General features: G+C 39.6%; 1 protein-coding gene across 2 annotated transcripts in view; it reads right to left on the bottom strand.

Moving 5' to 3' along the window:
• Window positions 1-13,410: 13,410 nt before the first annotated feature.
• LOC307187770 (UPF0538 protein C2orf76 homolog) overlaps window positions 13,411-17,213 on the bottom strand; it is an 86,516-nt gene continuing 82,713 nt past the window's right edge. For both annotated transcript variants that reach the window (XM_079924267.1, XM_079924268.1), the window contains one exon: window positions 13,411-14,101. In XM_079924267.1, the coding sequence (XP_079780393.1) occupies window positions 14,025-14,101 (77 nt within the window). In that variant the 3' untranslated portion in view covers window positions 13,411-14,024. The remainder of the gene's footprint in view (window positions 14,102-17,213) is intronic.

Genomic DNA, 17,213 nt, shown 5'->3' with positions numbered 1-17,213 from the left:
GAAGATTTCTTGGAAAAAAGAAAAATGAATTCTTCCCTGGGTCCAAGAACATTGTTGGGCTGTGTTGTTGGAAGCAACAGGTCAAGCAGAGAGAATTGGCAAGCAGCAGGAAATAGCTGGCTTGTAAGGCTTGGCTCTACTGCCCAATGTTTGATGCGGGATAATCTCATCTGTCTAGATTGTCCCTAATTGGGACGAATAGTCTCCTTTGTGAAAATAGCAACACAATAGTTCTTCCCAAAATAGAGTATGTGTGTGCCAGGCACAGAGCTAGGCCATCTTACCAAAGCTCAGAGCAATCCTGTGTTATTATCCCCATTTAACAGGACAAGAGACTGAGACCCAGAGAGGCCGAACCGCTTGCCCAAGGTTACACCTCCACGCCAGTGACAGTGTGTGTGTGTCCTTCCAACCCAGGGCTGTCTGACTTCAGAGCCAATGCTCTTTCCTCCTCCTCATGCTTTCCTAAAGCAAACATTGAAAGATAAATAATTCCAATGCAGGCAAAAGTGCACCATTTGCCTTTTTCAATTTGTATAATTTTAAATGTCACCACAAGTTCACTTCTAAATCACTTTTAAAACAACTAACTTTGTTTTAAGGCAAGTGGGGAAAAAGCCCTGCTGTAATTTGTACAGTTGTAGAATTCGCTGTGCAGTTTTCTACTCGGCTTTCCAGGGACAGTTCAAACAGAAACAGATGACAATCTAGGACACTTATCTTGCCTATTGCGAATACCCACCACCGCGTTTTTTTCCAGCTGGTAAAAAAGCCGTCACACAAGGTACACAGTGGCCTCCAGGCACACACAGGGACTGCATGGCGAAGAGAGCTGTCAGCTGCATGCCTAGGCACGTGTGGCAGCAACCAGCTTCAGACGAATAAACACCAACTGTAACAAGAGTTTTAATCTCATTTCCTCAACTGCATTAGAAGCACATATGCATTCAGGACTGCTGGCCGATTACCGCAGGGCCCAGTCCATATTAGTAGACAAATCTACATGACTGTCCTTCAAGTGAAAGAGCGTCTAGAATTTATCCGGTCTACTTTGCTAAGGGATGAGCTTCAAGAATCTATAAAGTTTTGCTTTAAGATTCAAATATAATCCTAAAGTCATTCTTTCATTCAAGAAATATTTGTGCTGGCCTGTTAAGTGTCAGCACAATGCTACATACTGCCGATAGCCTTTTAGGAGACTGACTAGAAAAGGATGTTTTAAGAGTAGAGTTAGAGAGACAGGGAGTGCTGCAGGGGGCAGGCATTTGCTATTTTATACAGGGTGAGCAGGGAAGCCTTCTTTAATGGCATTTGAGCAGATATCTGACAAAAATGAGGGGGCAGCCCATAAAAATAACTGGGAGAAAAGGCATTGCAAGCAGTGGGAAGAGCAAGTGCAAAGGCCCTGAGGTGTATGTTTGGCATGTATCAGGAAGAGAACCAAGACCAAAGTGGCTATTGCAGAATGAGGGGAGATGTTAGATAAAGCCACAGAGGTGGCAGGGGCTGATCACTTAGGGCCTTGTATGCCTCAGCAGGAAACTGGCTTTTTCTCTGAGTGAGGGTTTTAAGCTGAAGCATGACAGGATTTGACTTATGTTCTAGAAGAATCACTGTGACTGCTGGGTGGAGCATTGTAGTGGGGTAGGAGTGGGAACAGGGAACCCAGTTAGATGGCTACTGCAATAATCCAGGTGAGGGATGCTGGTGCCTCGGACCAGGTGGTAGTAGTGAAAAAGGCTACTACTGGGCTTCCCTGGTGGCGCAGTGGTTGAGAGTCCGCCTGCCGAGGCAGGGGACACAGGTTCGTGCCCCGGTCCGGGAAGATCCCACATGCCACGGAGCGGCTGGGCCCGTGAGCCATGGCCACTGAGCCTGCGCGTCCGGAGCCTGTGCTCCGCAACGGGAGAGGCCACAGCAGTGAGAGGCCCGCATACCGCAAAAAAAAAACCCCAAAACAAAAAGGTTACTACTGGACACTGGATATACCTTAAAGGTGGAACAAACAGGGCTGGCTGATGGACTGGATGTGGAGTATAAGAGGAGAAAGAGAGATGACTCCAAAGTTTTTGGCCCGAACACATGGACAACTAGAGTTCTTTCCTTTGCTGGGGAAGACTGAGGAGGGACCAGGTTTGGGGAGAAAGCTCAGAAGCTTGGTTTCTGACATGTTAAAGTCTGAGATATCTATTAGTTGATGCCTATTGACCATCTTAATGGAGAGTAGCCAGTTAGATGTACACACGCAGGATTCATGGGCGAGATCTGGGCTGTTGTATAAAGTCAGGAGTCCACAGCATCTAGTAGTCATTTAAAGTTGTGAGATGCATGAGGTCATTGAGGGAGTAGAAGGGTTGAGAAGATGAGGAAGGACCAGCAAAGGAAATCAGGATGAGTTGTAAGGGGCTCATGAGGAAGCTAAATGAAGACCATGTTTGCAAGTAGGAGTGCCAAGTCAATCTCTGTGTCAAATGCTTCTGATAGGTTAAGTAATTTGAAGACAGAGAATCATATTCCTTTGGCAACAGGGAAACCATTGGTGATCCTGACCAGACCCATTTCAGTAGAATAATGGGGATGGAAGCCCAACTGGAGAGAGTTCAAGGGAAAATGGGAAGAGAGAAAGCAGAAAAAAAAAGAGGGTATGTATAACCCTGTTAAGGAACTTTGCTGTAAAGGGAAAATGGGACCACTGCTGTGGGATGGTCAAGATGGGAGACGTTACAGCACGTTTACATGCTGCTGGGAATGATCCAGTGGAGAGGGGAGGTGAGACGACACAGGAGAGGGAGAGGCTGACTGCTACGGTGGAGCTCGAGAGGCGGGATGGATGCACGAGTAGAGGACAGACTCAGAAAGGAGCACTGCTCATTCACCACCGTCACTGTGGTGGAACAGAAGCAAGCTATCTTCTGATGACCACTGTTTTCTCAGTGAAATACGAAGCAAGGATAACAGCTCAGAGTTAGAAAGAGAGGAGGTGTTAGAACTGAGGGCCAAGGACAGCGATGGAACCAGGGAAGTGTTAAGAACCGCAGGGCAGCGTTAGGAACTCACTTGAGCTCAGTAGTCATGAACTAAAGCTTTGTCAGTCAACATGTTCTCAGGCAGCCATGCAGCTATTCAGGGCAGGTGTGGAGAAGGCAGAGTGTGGAATTAAACCTGGGGGCTTGGGGGTGGTAAGTGAGGGTCCTACAAAGGCATGATAATGGAGGACCAGAAAATCTCAATTAGGTTAGGGGAGGGACAGTGAGAAGACAGTGGAGTCAACGATGGTGGAGTTTTGTGAGGTTGAAGGGCTGTGGGAGAGGGCACCAGAGGGAGAGAAAGGGAATGGCAGTAGGCAGTGGTTGATGAATTAGAGGCATGATGCCGAGATGAAGTCGTGGACGAGGATGTGGTTACTGATGATAACTATGGCTAAAGTTTGACTGTAGGAGCAGGTGGCTGAGACCGCTGAGCTGGCCAGTGACTGTGAGGCCCCTGGTACTGGAAGGCTTGCCTATACCAAATGACGCCAGGAGTAGTACTGGCATGAGCCAGGAGCTGATCTGAGTTTGCAAGGAACAAGGGGGACTGGCACTGGCCCTACAACAAGGGGGTGGGGACACAGGCGATGTACAGTCTCATGGCATAAGGCACAAAACTGGGGGTTACGTGGAGGAGGAAGGGGCAATGATCAGGAAATTCAATGGGATTCTTGTATTTCACTACATAGGATTTAACAACAAAAGGATTGAACATGACAGTCCTTGATCTTTCTGGCTCTCATTTCCCAAGAAGTGAGAAATGGGGTCAGAAGCACCCACAATCTTATCCTTATCACTTGCCTTAGTCCTGTTAAAGAATCAGAGCCTCAAGCGTACTCTACTCACTCATGGACCACAAGAATATGATTATTGGGGGTGGCATTGTTCCTGTGTACTGGACTTAATAGGAAGGAGGCTAAAACCAAAGCCTTGAATCTCTAAGGCAACATTCCCAGCATTTTCCAAACGGTTTGCCTTCATGTATTTCAGGAGTCGTATGACATCACCTGGGACCTGAAATGGATTTTCTCCATCTTAAATCTCGCTGCCTATGAATGACATTACTTACTGAATACTCACGTGAAGAACCAGAAGCACAGAATAGAGTCGGGTTACTGCTCTCTAAAAACCCACATTGCAGAGCAGCATGACACACACCCTGCATGTTCCTTTTATTTCTTAATTTTTATTGGAGTATAGTTGCTTTACAGTGTTGTGTTCGTTTCTGCTGTACAGCTAAGTGAATGTTATACATATACATATATTCACTCTTTTTTTAGATTTCCTTCCCATTTAGGTCACCACAGAGCACTGAGTAGAGTTTCCTGTGCTATACGGTAGGTTCTCATTAGTTATCTGTGCTATACATAGTAGTGTATGTATGTCAATCCCAATCTCCCAATTCTTCCCACCCCTCCTTCTCCCCTTAGTAACGATAAATTTGTTCTCTACCTCTGTGACTCTATTTCTGCTTTGCAAATAAGTTCATCTGTACCATTTTTCTAGATTCCACATATAAGCAATATTATACAATACTTGTTTTTCTCTTTCTTACTTCACTCTGTATGACAATCTCTAGGTCCATCCACGTGTCTGCAAAGGGCACTATTTTATTCCTTTTTATGGTTGAGTAATATTCCATTGTATATATGTACCACATCTTCTTTATCCATTCCTCTGTCGATGGACATTTAGGTTGCTTCCATGTCCTGGCTATTGTAAATAGTGCTGCAATGAACATTGGGGTGCAAGCATCTTTTTGAATTATGGTTTTCTCTGCATATATGCCTAGGAGTGGGATTTCTGGGTCATATGGTAGCTCTATTTTTCATTTTTTAAGGAACTTCCATACTGTTCTCCATAGTGGCTGTTATCAATTTACATTCCCACCAACAGTGCAAGAGGGTTCCCTTTTCTCTGCACCCTCTCCAGCATTTATTGTTTGTAGATTTTTTTGATGATGGCCATTCTGACCAGTGTGAGGTGATACCTCATTGTAGTTTTGATTTGCATTTCTCTAATAATTAGTGATATTAAGCATCCTTTCATGTGTTTGTTGGCCATCTGTATGTCTTCTTTGGAGAAATGTCTATTTAGGTCTTCTGCCCATTTTTTGATTGAGTTGGTTTTTTTGTTGTTTTTTTGATATTGAGCTGCATGAGCTGTTTGTATATTTTGGAGATTAATCACTTGTTGGTTGCTTCATTTGCATAAATCTCCCATTCTGAGGGCTGTCTTTTCATTTTCTTATGTTTTCCTTTGCTGTGCAAAAGCTTTTAAGTTTAATTAGGTCCCATTTGCTTATTTTGATGTTTGCTGTAGGTTTGTCCTATATGGCCTTTATTATGTTGAGGTAGGTTCCCTCTATGCCCACTTTCTGGACATAGTTTTTATCATAAATGGGTGTTGAACTTTGTCAAAAGCTTTTTCTGCATCTATTGAGATGATCATACAGTTTTTATTCTTCAGTTTGTTAATGTGGTGTATCACATTGATTGATTTGCAGATATTGAAGAATCCTTATATCCCTGGGATAAATCCCACTTGATCATGGTGTATGATCCTTTTAATGTGCTGTTGGATTTGGTTTGCTAGTATTTTGTTGAGGATTTTCATGTCTATGTTCATCAGTGATATTGCCCTGTAATTTTCTTTTTTCGTGATATCTTTGTCTGGTTTTGGTATCAGGGCGATGGTGGCCTTGTAGAGTGAGTTTGGGAGTCTTCCTTCCTCTGTAATTCTTTGGAAGAGTTTCAGAAGGGTAGGTATTAACTCTTCTCTAAATGTTTGATAGAATTCACCTGTGAAACGATCTGGCCCTGGACTTCTGTTTGTTGGAAGATTTTTTTTTTTTATTGATTTAAAAAAAATTTTTTGGCTGCGCTGGGTCTTCGTTGCTGCACGCGGGATTGCTCTAGTTGCGGCGAGTAGGGGCTGCTCTTCATTGCTGTGCACGGGCTTTCTCATTGCAGTGGTTTCTCTTGCCACGGGCTCTATGCGTGTGGGCTTCAGTAGTTGCAGCACATGGGCTCAGTAGTTGTGGTGCATGGGCTCTAGGGCGCATGGCCTACAGTAGTGTGGCACATGGACTCAGTGGTTGTGGCACATGGGCTTAGTTGCTCGGTGTCATGTGGGATCTTCCTGGACCAGGGATCAAACCCATGTCCCCTGAATTGGCAGGCAGATTCTTAACCTCCCTGCACCACCAGGGAGGTTCCTGTTGGAAGATTTTTAATCACAGTTTCAACTTCAGTACTTGTGACTGAGCTGTTCATATTTTCTATTTCTTCCTGGCTCAGTCTTGGAAGGTTGCATCTTTCAAAGAATTTGTCCATTTCGTCTAGGTTGTCCATTTTATTGGTGTAAAGTTGCTTGTAGTAATCTCTTATGATTCTTTGCATTTCTGTGGTGTCCATTGTAACTTCTCCTTTTTCATTTCTAATTTTATTGATGTGAATCCTCTCCCTTTTTTTCTTGATGAGTCTGGCTAATGGTTTATCAATTTTGTTTATCTTCTCAAAGAACCAGCTTTTAGTTTCATTGATCTTTGCTATTTTCTTCATCTCTGTTTCATTTATTTCTGCTCTGATTTTTACAATTTTTACAATTTCTTTTACAATTTCTTTATTATTTTACAATTTCTTTCCTTCTACTAACTTTGGGTTTTGTTTGTTCTTCTCTCTCTAGTTGCTTTAGGTGTAAGGATAGGTTGTTTGAGATTTTTCTTGTTTCTTGAGATAGGATTGTATTGCTATAAACTTCCCTCTTAGAACTGCTTTTGCTGTGTCCCATAGGTTTTGGATTGTTGTGTTTTCATTGTCACTTTTCTCTAGGTATTTCTTAATTTCCTCTTTGATTTTTTCAGTGATCCATTGATTATTTAGTAACATATTGTTTAGCCTCCATGTGTTTGTGTTTTTTACAGTTTTTTTCCTGTAATTGATTTCTAATCTCATAGCGTTGTGGTTGGAAAAGATGCTTGATATGATTTCAATTTTCTTAAATTTACCTAGGCTTGATTTGTGACCCAAGTTGTGATCTATCTTGGAGAATGCTCCACGTGCACTGGAGAAGAAAGTGTATTCTGCTGCTTTTGGATGGAATGTCCATTAAGTATCAATTAAGTCTATCTGGTCTAATGTGTTATTTAAGGCTTGTGTTCCCTTATTAATTTTCTGTCTGGATGATCTATCCATTGGTGTAAGTGGGGTGTTAAAGTCCCCCACTATTATTGTGTTACTGTCAATTTCCCCTTTTATGGCTGTTAATATTTACCTTGTATATTGAGATGCACCTATGTTGGGTGCATATATATTTACAATTGTTATGTTTTCTTCTTGGATTGATCCATTGATCATCGTGTAGTGTGCTTGTCTCTTGGAACAGTCTTTAAAGTCTAATTGTTTTTTTTTGTCTGATATGAGTATTGCTACTCCAGCTTTCTTTTGATTTCCATTTGCATGGAATATCTTTTTCCATCCCCTCACTCTTAGTCTGTATGTGTCCCTAGGTCTGAAGTGGTCTCTTGTAGACAGCATATACATGGGTCTTGTTTTTGTATCTATTCAGCCAGTCTGTGTCTGTTGGTTGGAGCATTTAATCCATTTACATTTAAGGTAACTATCGATATGTATGTTCCTACTGCCACTTTCTTAATTGTTTTGGGTTTGTTTTTTTTTTTAAGATTTTTTAATGTAGACCATTTTTAAAGTCTTAATTGAACTTCTTACAGTTTTGCTTCCATTTTATGTTTTTTGCTTCCATTTTATGTTTTTTGGCCACAAGGCATGGGGGATATTGCTTCCATTTTATGTTTTTTGGCCACAAGGCATGGGGGATATTAGCTCCCCAACCAGGGATTGAACCCACCCCCTGCATTGGAAGGTGAAGTCTTAACCACTGGACCTCCACAAGGAAGTCCCTGTTTTGGGTTTGTTTTTGTAGGTCTTTTTCTTCTCTTGTGTTTCCCGCCTAGAGAAGTTCCTTTAAAAGGAACTATGCCAACCAGGGATCGAACCTGTGCCCCCGGCAGTGGAAGCACAGAGTCTCAACAACTGGACCACCAGGGAAGCCCCGTATGTTTCTTTTAAATCATTATACATTATATGATCCTCTCACTAACAACCAAAAAATGAGTCTCCAAAGGCCATTATCCAAAATCAGTGTTAGTATTATAACCCAAAATGCACACTTGGGGATGGGGGACTGGTCTCAGGTCTGATTCATTGAATAAATACATCTCCTTTGATGGAGGGAAATGACAAAAGCCGTGCTCTCCTCTACCATGTCCTCACTTCCCATAAATGCTGAAGGTACAGAGGGAAAAGGTCGATAGTGACCATGAGCTTCACGCTGGGGGTTCAACATGAGAGATGGGTACTTTCCAGGGCCACAGATACCCAAGACCCCCCCATCACGACAGTGGAGTTCAAAATGTTCACCTCAATCCAAGTAAGAAACCATGTCACGTATTTCAGTTACCTTTGCTAATCTGATTAACCATGAGAGCCTTTTAAGAGTAAAATGAAGGGAAGCAACCTGTAACCAATAATCAGAGCCCCTCCCCCAACACACATGCATGCCCACACAGCGAAGAAAAGAGGACCAGAGTCTGGATCCTTGGACACCATCGTACTTGGACTTCTCTGTGCTCTAGAGATGTAGTTCAGCAACCTCAGGCTCCTCCAGCCCCTGCCGCCACATGCAGGAAGTGGGAAAGCCTCACTCTCCCCTTGTCCACCCTCCTCAGCAGTGAGCAGCAGTTTTCCCAAGGGGCCCAGGCCAGGCCATCTCTCTGAGTGTCCCGCATAGGCAGGAGCACCACCACCTCTCCCGCATGCATCTGCAACAGGCAGAAAGGGAAGGGAATGAAACACCTTTGCTGTGGCAAAAAGCTCCCCAGATTCCCATAAAACTAGGTGACTATTAAGTGGGGCTAGGGCCTGTATGTTCCTCTGGCACAAGAAGAGAAAGTAAGTTCAACTGAGAATGGCAAAAATGCTTGGAGAAGGGGTGACAATCAACAAAAACTGGACACAGTCTCTCGGCCCGTGGTTGACAACCTTCCTACCATGCTTCTCCAAGTGCCCGACACCCCTTGTTTTCAGTGAGTGGCAGAACGTTCTTTGACTTTCCAGATTTTAGGCCTTGGGAAAGTGGCTTAACATCTGACAGCATCAGGGTTTGGGGCTCCAAATTGAAGTTGATGCTGCTGCACTGCTCATAATAAGTATCATAAGACATCTGATGAGCACTTACCTCATGCCAGGCCCTGCCTACTAAGTCCCATGTAGGCAGTGTCTCACTTGATCCCCAAGACTCTGTGAGGTGGGCGTCATCATCTCCACTTCACAGATGGGGCTACTCACAGCTCTACCCAACTCGAGAACTTGAATAATGGATAAAACACATGCAATATCTGGTGTACAATGATGATTCAAAAAGAAAATGAGACTTCTATATATGAGAGAATGATATTTTAAAATAATCAAATGATAATGCTTTAAAATGCACATTTAAATAATGATACGTGTGCAGAAAAAAAAGCTCCTAAAGTATAAACACCAAGTTATGCAAAAAAGTGACCTTTGAAGGGGATTTTTACTTTTACCTGAGTTGTTTTTAACAAGCATATATTACTTGTATAACTTAAAACACACTCAAAAGATCAGAAACATTAAAAAAATACATAGAAAAAATAACCTAGATGGAATATGTTGAAATATTAATGGCAATTGCCTGATTGATTTTTTTCCTTTTTCTTTTAATTTCTACACATGCATTAGTTTTTACTAATTCTTAACACAAATACATTCTCCTTAAATATACAGATACAGGCTGTTACCACCTTCACCTCCCAATTCTAGGCCCCTCCCCAGAGGTAATCGATGTTATCAATTTGGTGTATATTCTTTTGTGTATATGTATATATGTGTATACAATGTGTATATTCATATACACACACGTATTATATATACACATTACATATATATTATCATTTGGTGCCTTTTTTAAACAAACGACATCAGTTTATGAGTCTCTCTGCAATTTTATCCATCAAGATGTCTCAAAGATTGTCCCATGTCAGTAAGTAATATGAATGTCCCCCATTGTTTTAGATTAAGTAGTAACCCAGAGTATAGATATACCAAACGTCATTTAGATACTTACAGCATTTAGGTTGTTTACAGTGTTTTTCTACTACAAATAACACTGCAGTGAATTCCCTTATAAATACCTCCTCCTGCAGGCATGAGAGGGTTTCTTTGGAACAAATTTTAAGAAGTGGAACTGCGGGGTCAACAGAAGATGTACATTTGTTATTTCAATAGATAGCACATCAAATTGCTTGACCAAGTGACTGCACATGACTTTATACTCCCACTGGCAGCGTAGGCACACATCACTGCCAATACTTGTTATCAAACCCTTTACTTTTTGCCATCTTGATGAATGGAAATGATACCCTGCTGTTGTTTTAATTTCCTTGAATAACAGGATGTGCATCTTTTCACATTTTTATAGGCCATATATGTTTCCTTTTTTTTTTTTTTTTTTTTTTTACAAATGTCTTCTTTACAAAATGTGTCCATTTTTCTGTTGCAGGTTCGTCCTTTTCTCATTGACTTGTAAGAGCTCTTCATATATTCTGGAAACTAATCCTCTGTCTACCTTGTAAGTGCAAGTAGTTCTTCCCAGTCTTTGCTGGCCTTTCAACCCGTTTATAATTTTTCTGGGGGGAGGGGGAATCTAGTTTCTCATATAGATACATCAAACTCAGAAAATTACGGCACTTGCACATTTTGTGTTTTAAGAAGGCCATCTCTACCCCCAAGGTCATAAAAATAATCCATTTTTTCCCTAATAAATTCATCATCTTGTTTTTCATGCTTATTTAATCCATCTGAAATTTTAGTGAATGGTAGGAGGTAGGGTCCTTAATCATTTTTTTAATGCCTAGGCAAGGGATAAATCCACCTTTCTTCACTGATTACAAATACTACCTTTATTATATACTAAGTTTCCATATACAGCAGTCAGTTTCTATTCATTGATTTTTTTGGTCTACTTCTGTATCACAACCAAGATGTTTTAATTACTACAGCTTTAAAATATATTTTGACATCTGCTGGCAATCCCCCCTCCTTTTTGTTTTTCCAAATTGATCTTGGCTATTCTTATACATTTGCTTTTCCAAATGAACCTTAAAATCAGTTTGTCAAATCCCAATATAAATCCTGGGATTTTGATTGAGGTTGCACTGAAGTACAGATTAGGTATAAATCGACATCTTTACTACATCAAAGCTGCCATCTATAAACATGTAGTATCTCTCTTTTTACATCTTTTATATACTCTAGTTAACATTTTATAGCTTTTATGCACAATTTAAGTTCATTATCAGGCACTCATAAAGTCTCTTATTAGTTCTTATAACTTGTCAGTTGATTCTCTTGCAATCACATTGTCTGCAAATGAATGTGTAGTCTCCTTTCCAATGTCTGTGGGTCTCACTACTTTTCTTTTCTTATTGCACTGGCTACAATAAAAGGCAGGACAATTATGAATAGTACTGGTAATAGTGTCCTCCCTGTCCTATTCATCTAATAGGTTTGCTTAAGCACTTCTCCATTAGTAGGTTTCCTGTGGGTAACCTTCAACAGGTTAAGGGGATTCTGTTCTATTCTATTTCTATTCACGCATGGGGTTGCCCATCATCAGATGCTTTTTGGGGGCAACACTGAGATAGCACAATTTCTTTCTTCTTTATATATATATATATATATATACACATATATATATATATATGTGTATATATATATATATATATATATATACAGACTCCGGACACGCAGGCTCAGCGGCCATGGCTCACGAGCCCAGCTGCTCTGTGGCATGTGGGATCTTCCCGGACCGGGGCACGAACCCATGTGCCCTGCATCGGCAGGCGGACTCTCAACCACTGCGCCACCAGGGAAGCCCTTCTTTATATATTTTGAGAATTATGTACATTGATAAGTTTTCTATGTTTTGAACCAATCTTTCACTCTTGGTTAAAAGCCCTTTTTAGTCGTAATGTATTTTAGTTTCTGATTTTTACATCTGTGTTTACAAGTGAAAAAAGCCTATATGTAACTTTCTAATAAGGAAAATAAATACACGCCAAAACAAAGGATTAGACATATGTACATATTTTTGCATTATATGTTAAAAAGAAAACATACAGGTAAAGGTATGCTTAATTTTTCTTAAAAAAGAAACAAAGTGTGTGTAAATTGAATGCTTGCAAAATAATCAAATGGAGTATGCTTTAACCTGTTCTTCTACCTACTAAATTCCCTATTTGGGTTGATGGTGTCACCATCAATCCAGTCACTCACTCCAGGAAGAATCATTGAAGTCTCCACTCCTCCTCCTACACCTTCCACACCAGCCATTCACCTAGTCCCAAAGATCCTACGTCATACCTCTCCTGGGAGGCCACAGGATGAAATGGGCAAGGTGGGGAATTTAAGAAAGACCTCGATCCACTCCCAGTGCAAATTACTGCATTGCCTTGGGTAAGTTACCATACCTCCCTGGGCCCCAATTTCCTCAGCCATAGATAGATAAGATACTATCAAGACTAGAGAGTTGTGGTAAAAATTAAATAACACATGTATGTACCTAACACAATGCCTGCCATCTAATGCATGACCAAATGTTAGCACTATGTCAACAAGGTCTCCTCTTCTACATTCCCCCCTTCTGTCAAGTCCTAGGGGAGTCCTTCCAATCTTCCTCTGGTCTACGACAACTGTCCTCTAGTCTTTCTGCCATCTGGACATTGCTGCCAAAGCTTACGTTCTAAAATACAAATCTAATCATGTAATTTATCTGTTTAAATCTTTTCACTGGCTCCCAACTACCTACTAGATAAAATTTCCAACTCCTCAGCATAGCTTATAAGGCCTAGCTCAACAGACCTTCTGCCCTTACCTTCCTCTACTCCAAGTGCTTTGTCTTTAAACAAAGCAACGCATCTTCTGGTTATGTTAACCAGACTTTCAAGTTTGATTTTTTAAGCAGAATAGGCTTTCTTAAATTAGCCTATACCACAGTGAAACCAATTTGCCCTTCTAGCAGTTTTAAGCTTCATGGAATAATTCTAGAGCCAACTAACCTCTCTCAGAGTTCCGATTAGATGCATGCTGGCTGAAAGGCCCCCTTGAATTCACTACTCTTCGGGTGCTGGTAGTCCGTCATTAAAGTATTATGTTATTTTGAAAGAATGTATCATCCATGACTTAGACTTGTTCTCAATGAACAATTTTCTTCCAGAAGTGCAATCATCCTGCTATCTTCTCTCTCCAAATAAATGAGTTTGATTCTATTATAGTTTGCTCCTGAAGTCAGGAAACACAGCTCAGAAAAAAACATTTCAGCAATGTTATTTGTGTGGGCTTAATACAAAAAGAAAGAAAAGCCCTCTAACATCAGAAAACCTCCCTAAAATATACCCAATTCAATTTCATGTGTGGTGGTGTGTAACATGGTAAGTGAAAAGATGGCATTCATGGTCATAAGAGACTCTTACAATCCCTGCTAGCCAAAGCTAGTAACGAGGGTCTAATTAGAAACTATGGAGAAAACACAAAATAAACAGAATGACCTTTAAGTCTTATACTCTTTTTAAAGAATCCAACATGCAAGTCACCAAAATGACCTCTAATTTCAGAAAAACAAATTATAACTAAAGAACCAGCACTCCATGGTGATTTTTGAATCACTATTTCTTTCACTTAAAAAAATCACGTTTTCCCCATAAATAAATATATTATTTTACAACAAGAAAGAAAAAAATGAGACCTGCAGAAGAGAGAACACACAGCAGATTTTACCTCAAATGGCAGAGATGGGATTAATTTTTTTTAAGTTTATTTGTCAGTTTAAAAAACTCACTAGTGGAATAAAGAGCTTAATACAAGTATGCAAAAAGGAAGTCCTGTGAAGTTTTCACCAGGATGAAAGGGGATTAGCTTTGTAGTTCTTATAGTCGTCTTCACAGAAGAATGCAATTTCAGTTTCATTGGCTGAAAAAAAAGAAAAATAGAAAATGGAAAAAAAAATTGAATGTAAAACTAGATTTTAAACAAGTATGGAAATCCATTTCTTTGATTCAGTGCTTTAGTTGCCTAAAGTTAGAAAGATGAGTTACTTGTTTGATTTCACATTTCACAAAATCAACAAGAAGTATAAGTTGTGGTTATAAGACTCTAGAATTCAACTGATTAAAAAGAAAAATAACCAAAAACATTAAAAACAAGAATTAACACATGAATCTGGTTTTCAGGAAATCATAAAATTGCTCATTTATAGTCCTCTTAACAGTCCTAGAAATAATAAGCCTTTATTTTTTCTTACTGAAGAAGGAGGAAAACACTTTTTTTTTCCCCTCTCTGAAATTGGCCTGTAGGTATAATAATTTAATACTTAGAGGATCAGTAGAATATTTTACAGATCACTTTACATTCTCCCTCATGACCCATCAAAATATGTGTCTGAAGAAGTTAATTTTTTGCCTGCTTATGACTAATTCATGAGGCTTCAACAATATGCAAAGTGAAAGACACAAATTGGCTTCTACCGCAATACCTTCAAATACCTCTAATTATTCACAGGGGATATGGCACAGCTAAAGGACCCACAAAGGTTCAGAGCAGTCACAATTCTTTCAACTTAACAGGTCAAGGACTCTGTCTTCTGAAACAATAAGTCAGCAACATTATTAATTCAGAATGGAGACAAACCTGATGGAAAGCCTTCTAATTATTAAACATGCGATTCTTTAAGGCGTCACACCAACAAGTTCCACATTTGTTTTTTAAATTAAACCAGAAGTTAATACAGTCTGCTTAGCTTTTACAGAAAGAGCAAAAGGGCCTTCAGAATCTTGACAAGAAAACAGACAAGATTATTTGTAAGGAATACTGATCACACAATTAACATATCCTCCTAAAACTGACAAGTGAAACTCTTCAAGCCAAATAAATAGGATAATAAGGAAGGATGCCAAGGATTACCACTGGTCTCCTAGTTTACAGCTCTCATCTCATTAGAATTTATCACAGAAGAACGAAATTAAAGAACTTAGCATGACATTTCTTTAAAAATGCTTTTTGCTGCTTTTAAGAATACCAAATTTAATGTTTCTCAAACCTAAATTACCGTGCTCTTTACAGAAAATATAGAAATACTGAAAGAGGAAAATAAAATCACCCATAGTCTCAGATCCTCATTCCAGTCCTACCGTATCTTCAAGATTAGATGAAGATTAATCTTGATAAAAATCAGATTACAAACTTTTGTCACAATAAGCCTGGATGTGCGTGGAGGGTGTAGGGGATGGGGAGACACAGAAGAAAGAAGCTGGGAATCAATGAGAGGGGCTGTAAACAAATGCACCCTGGGCAAACAGTAAGTTAAGGTACAGTGAAATTTTACAAGAAAATAGCATTTAAAAGAACGGCTAAGAGCTCTACACTTGGAATCAAGGGGCTTCAAAAAATTCAACATTCAAAGAGAAGATATTTTGAGATCTATCCTTCATATAAAAAGCTCCTGGGGTTTCCTTTTTTGAAGAGAAGCAAGCCCAAAGGTACACTACATAATTTGCAAGTGATTCTAATATCCTCCTCCTAATGGAGAATGAGCAAAAGCCCCCTGTTCTTAATAATCACAATGCAAGGTTTCATCCATGATGTGCTATTTACATACAGAACTTTACATCGTGCTTTGCCCACACAGCACTTTGCTCAATACACACTAACTGTAATTACAATTTTACTTACTGCAGTTGACATTTATCTCTGTACCCCTTCTGAGAAACTAATATATTGTATGGCTCTTCAGGACAACAATAACAGGTTTAGAATTAAGCGGATAAAAAGAAAGAACTGACAAAGCATTTTTGTTTTGACACATAGGTTCTCTTCGTTCTAATTAACTTACAGATCAATCCATTATCTACATAATACATAAAATACAGACTCAAAATGAGATCATCTAGGTAAAGATTTTATTTTCAGATGAATGAATTTTTTTCAGGAAAACTAGATTGACAAATGGGTTAAAAACTCAAATGGTCCAGGCTGATGAAAATTTTTCACCCTTAAATTGGAGAATAACACACAAATTAAGAGTTAGTTGCTCTGAACATTCAAAAGAAAGACATAAAATGGATTTTAAACTTTAGTAATGTGGTCCTCAAACAGAAATAGAATATAATGTTTTTTTTTAAACCTATAGAGCTCTGTTGAAAATGTTTGAATGATTTCACGTATTTAGACTGCAAATCGACTTGCCAATTAAAATGAAAACAAATAACGAACGATTTTCAAGACCTCTACATACCACCCTTTCCACCATTATCCCTTAAATTCCTGCTTCCCAAATTCTATTTAAAATGGCTCCAGAAGAACCCTCGGGAAGTCTACCACATGCCAGTCCCCTAGGGCACCTGATTTTAAATTAAATGTGCTGCAGGCGGCAGTGCACTCAGGTGCACAGTGCTTTGGCATGTGAATCTGAAATGAATGTGCATTCTCAAATCCAATAAATACACTCCAGCTCATCCCTTTGTCTTACTATCAAATGAAATCAAGTAAGAACTCTCCAAATACATTTGTGGTTCATTTTAATACTGACTTTCAAGTTTAATAAAATGAATGCAAGCTAGGACATCGCATGTTGGATATGAAATTAAGAATTTTATAAAGTTTCCATTATAAAATACACATATATACACCTTGAACAGTAAAATAATGACTTCAATTTTTTTAAATATAAGAAAAACAATTTTAAATGTAAAATCTCAAGAAAAATTAAGTGCAATGTACTTAAACTCCTCAACTAACTTATTTCAATAAACTCGCCTACCAACAAGGATTTAGTGTATAGTTTCTAAATCCCTAGGCTTGTACTAGTCAGTACCAAAGCTGTGCACAGCACAGCAACTGTCATCTGAGGAAGGAGACTGAGACATGCATCCTGACTGCAGTACAGATAATTAATGATCGGGGCAGACTGTCATCGGGTGGGCTGTAATGTGAAAATAACTGCAGATTATTGGCAAAAACAAAAACAGAAACAAAAAAACCACAAAGGGCCAGGTGTGATTTCTGCAGCAATTTGAGACCAAAAGGA

Source organism: Stenella coeruleoalba (genome assembly GCF_951394435.1).
Source record: "Stenella coeruleoalba genome assembly, chromosome: 6".
NCBI lineage: Eukaryota > Metazoa > Chordata > Mammalia > Artiodactyla > Delphinidae > Stenella > Stenella coeruleoalba.
The sequence above is the reverse complement of the archived record's forward strand: the minus strand, read 5'-3'. Positions and strand labels throughout refer to the sequence as shown.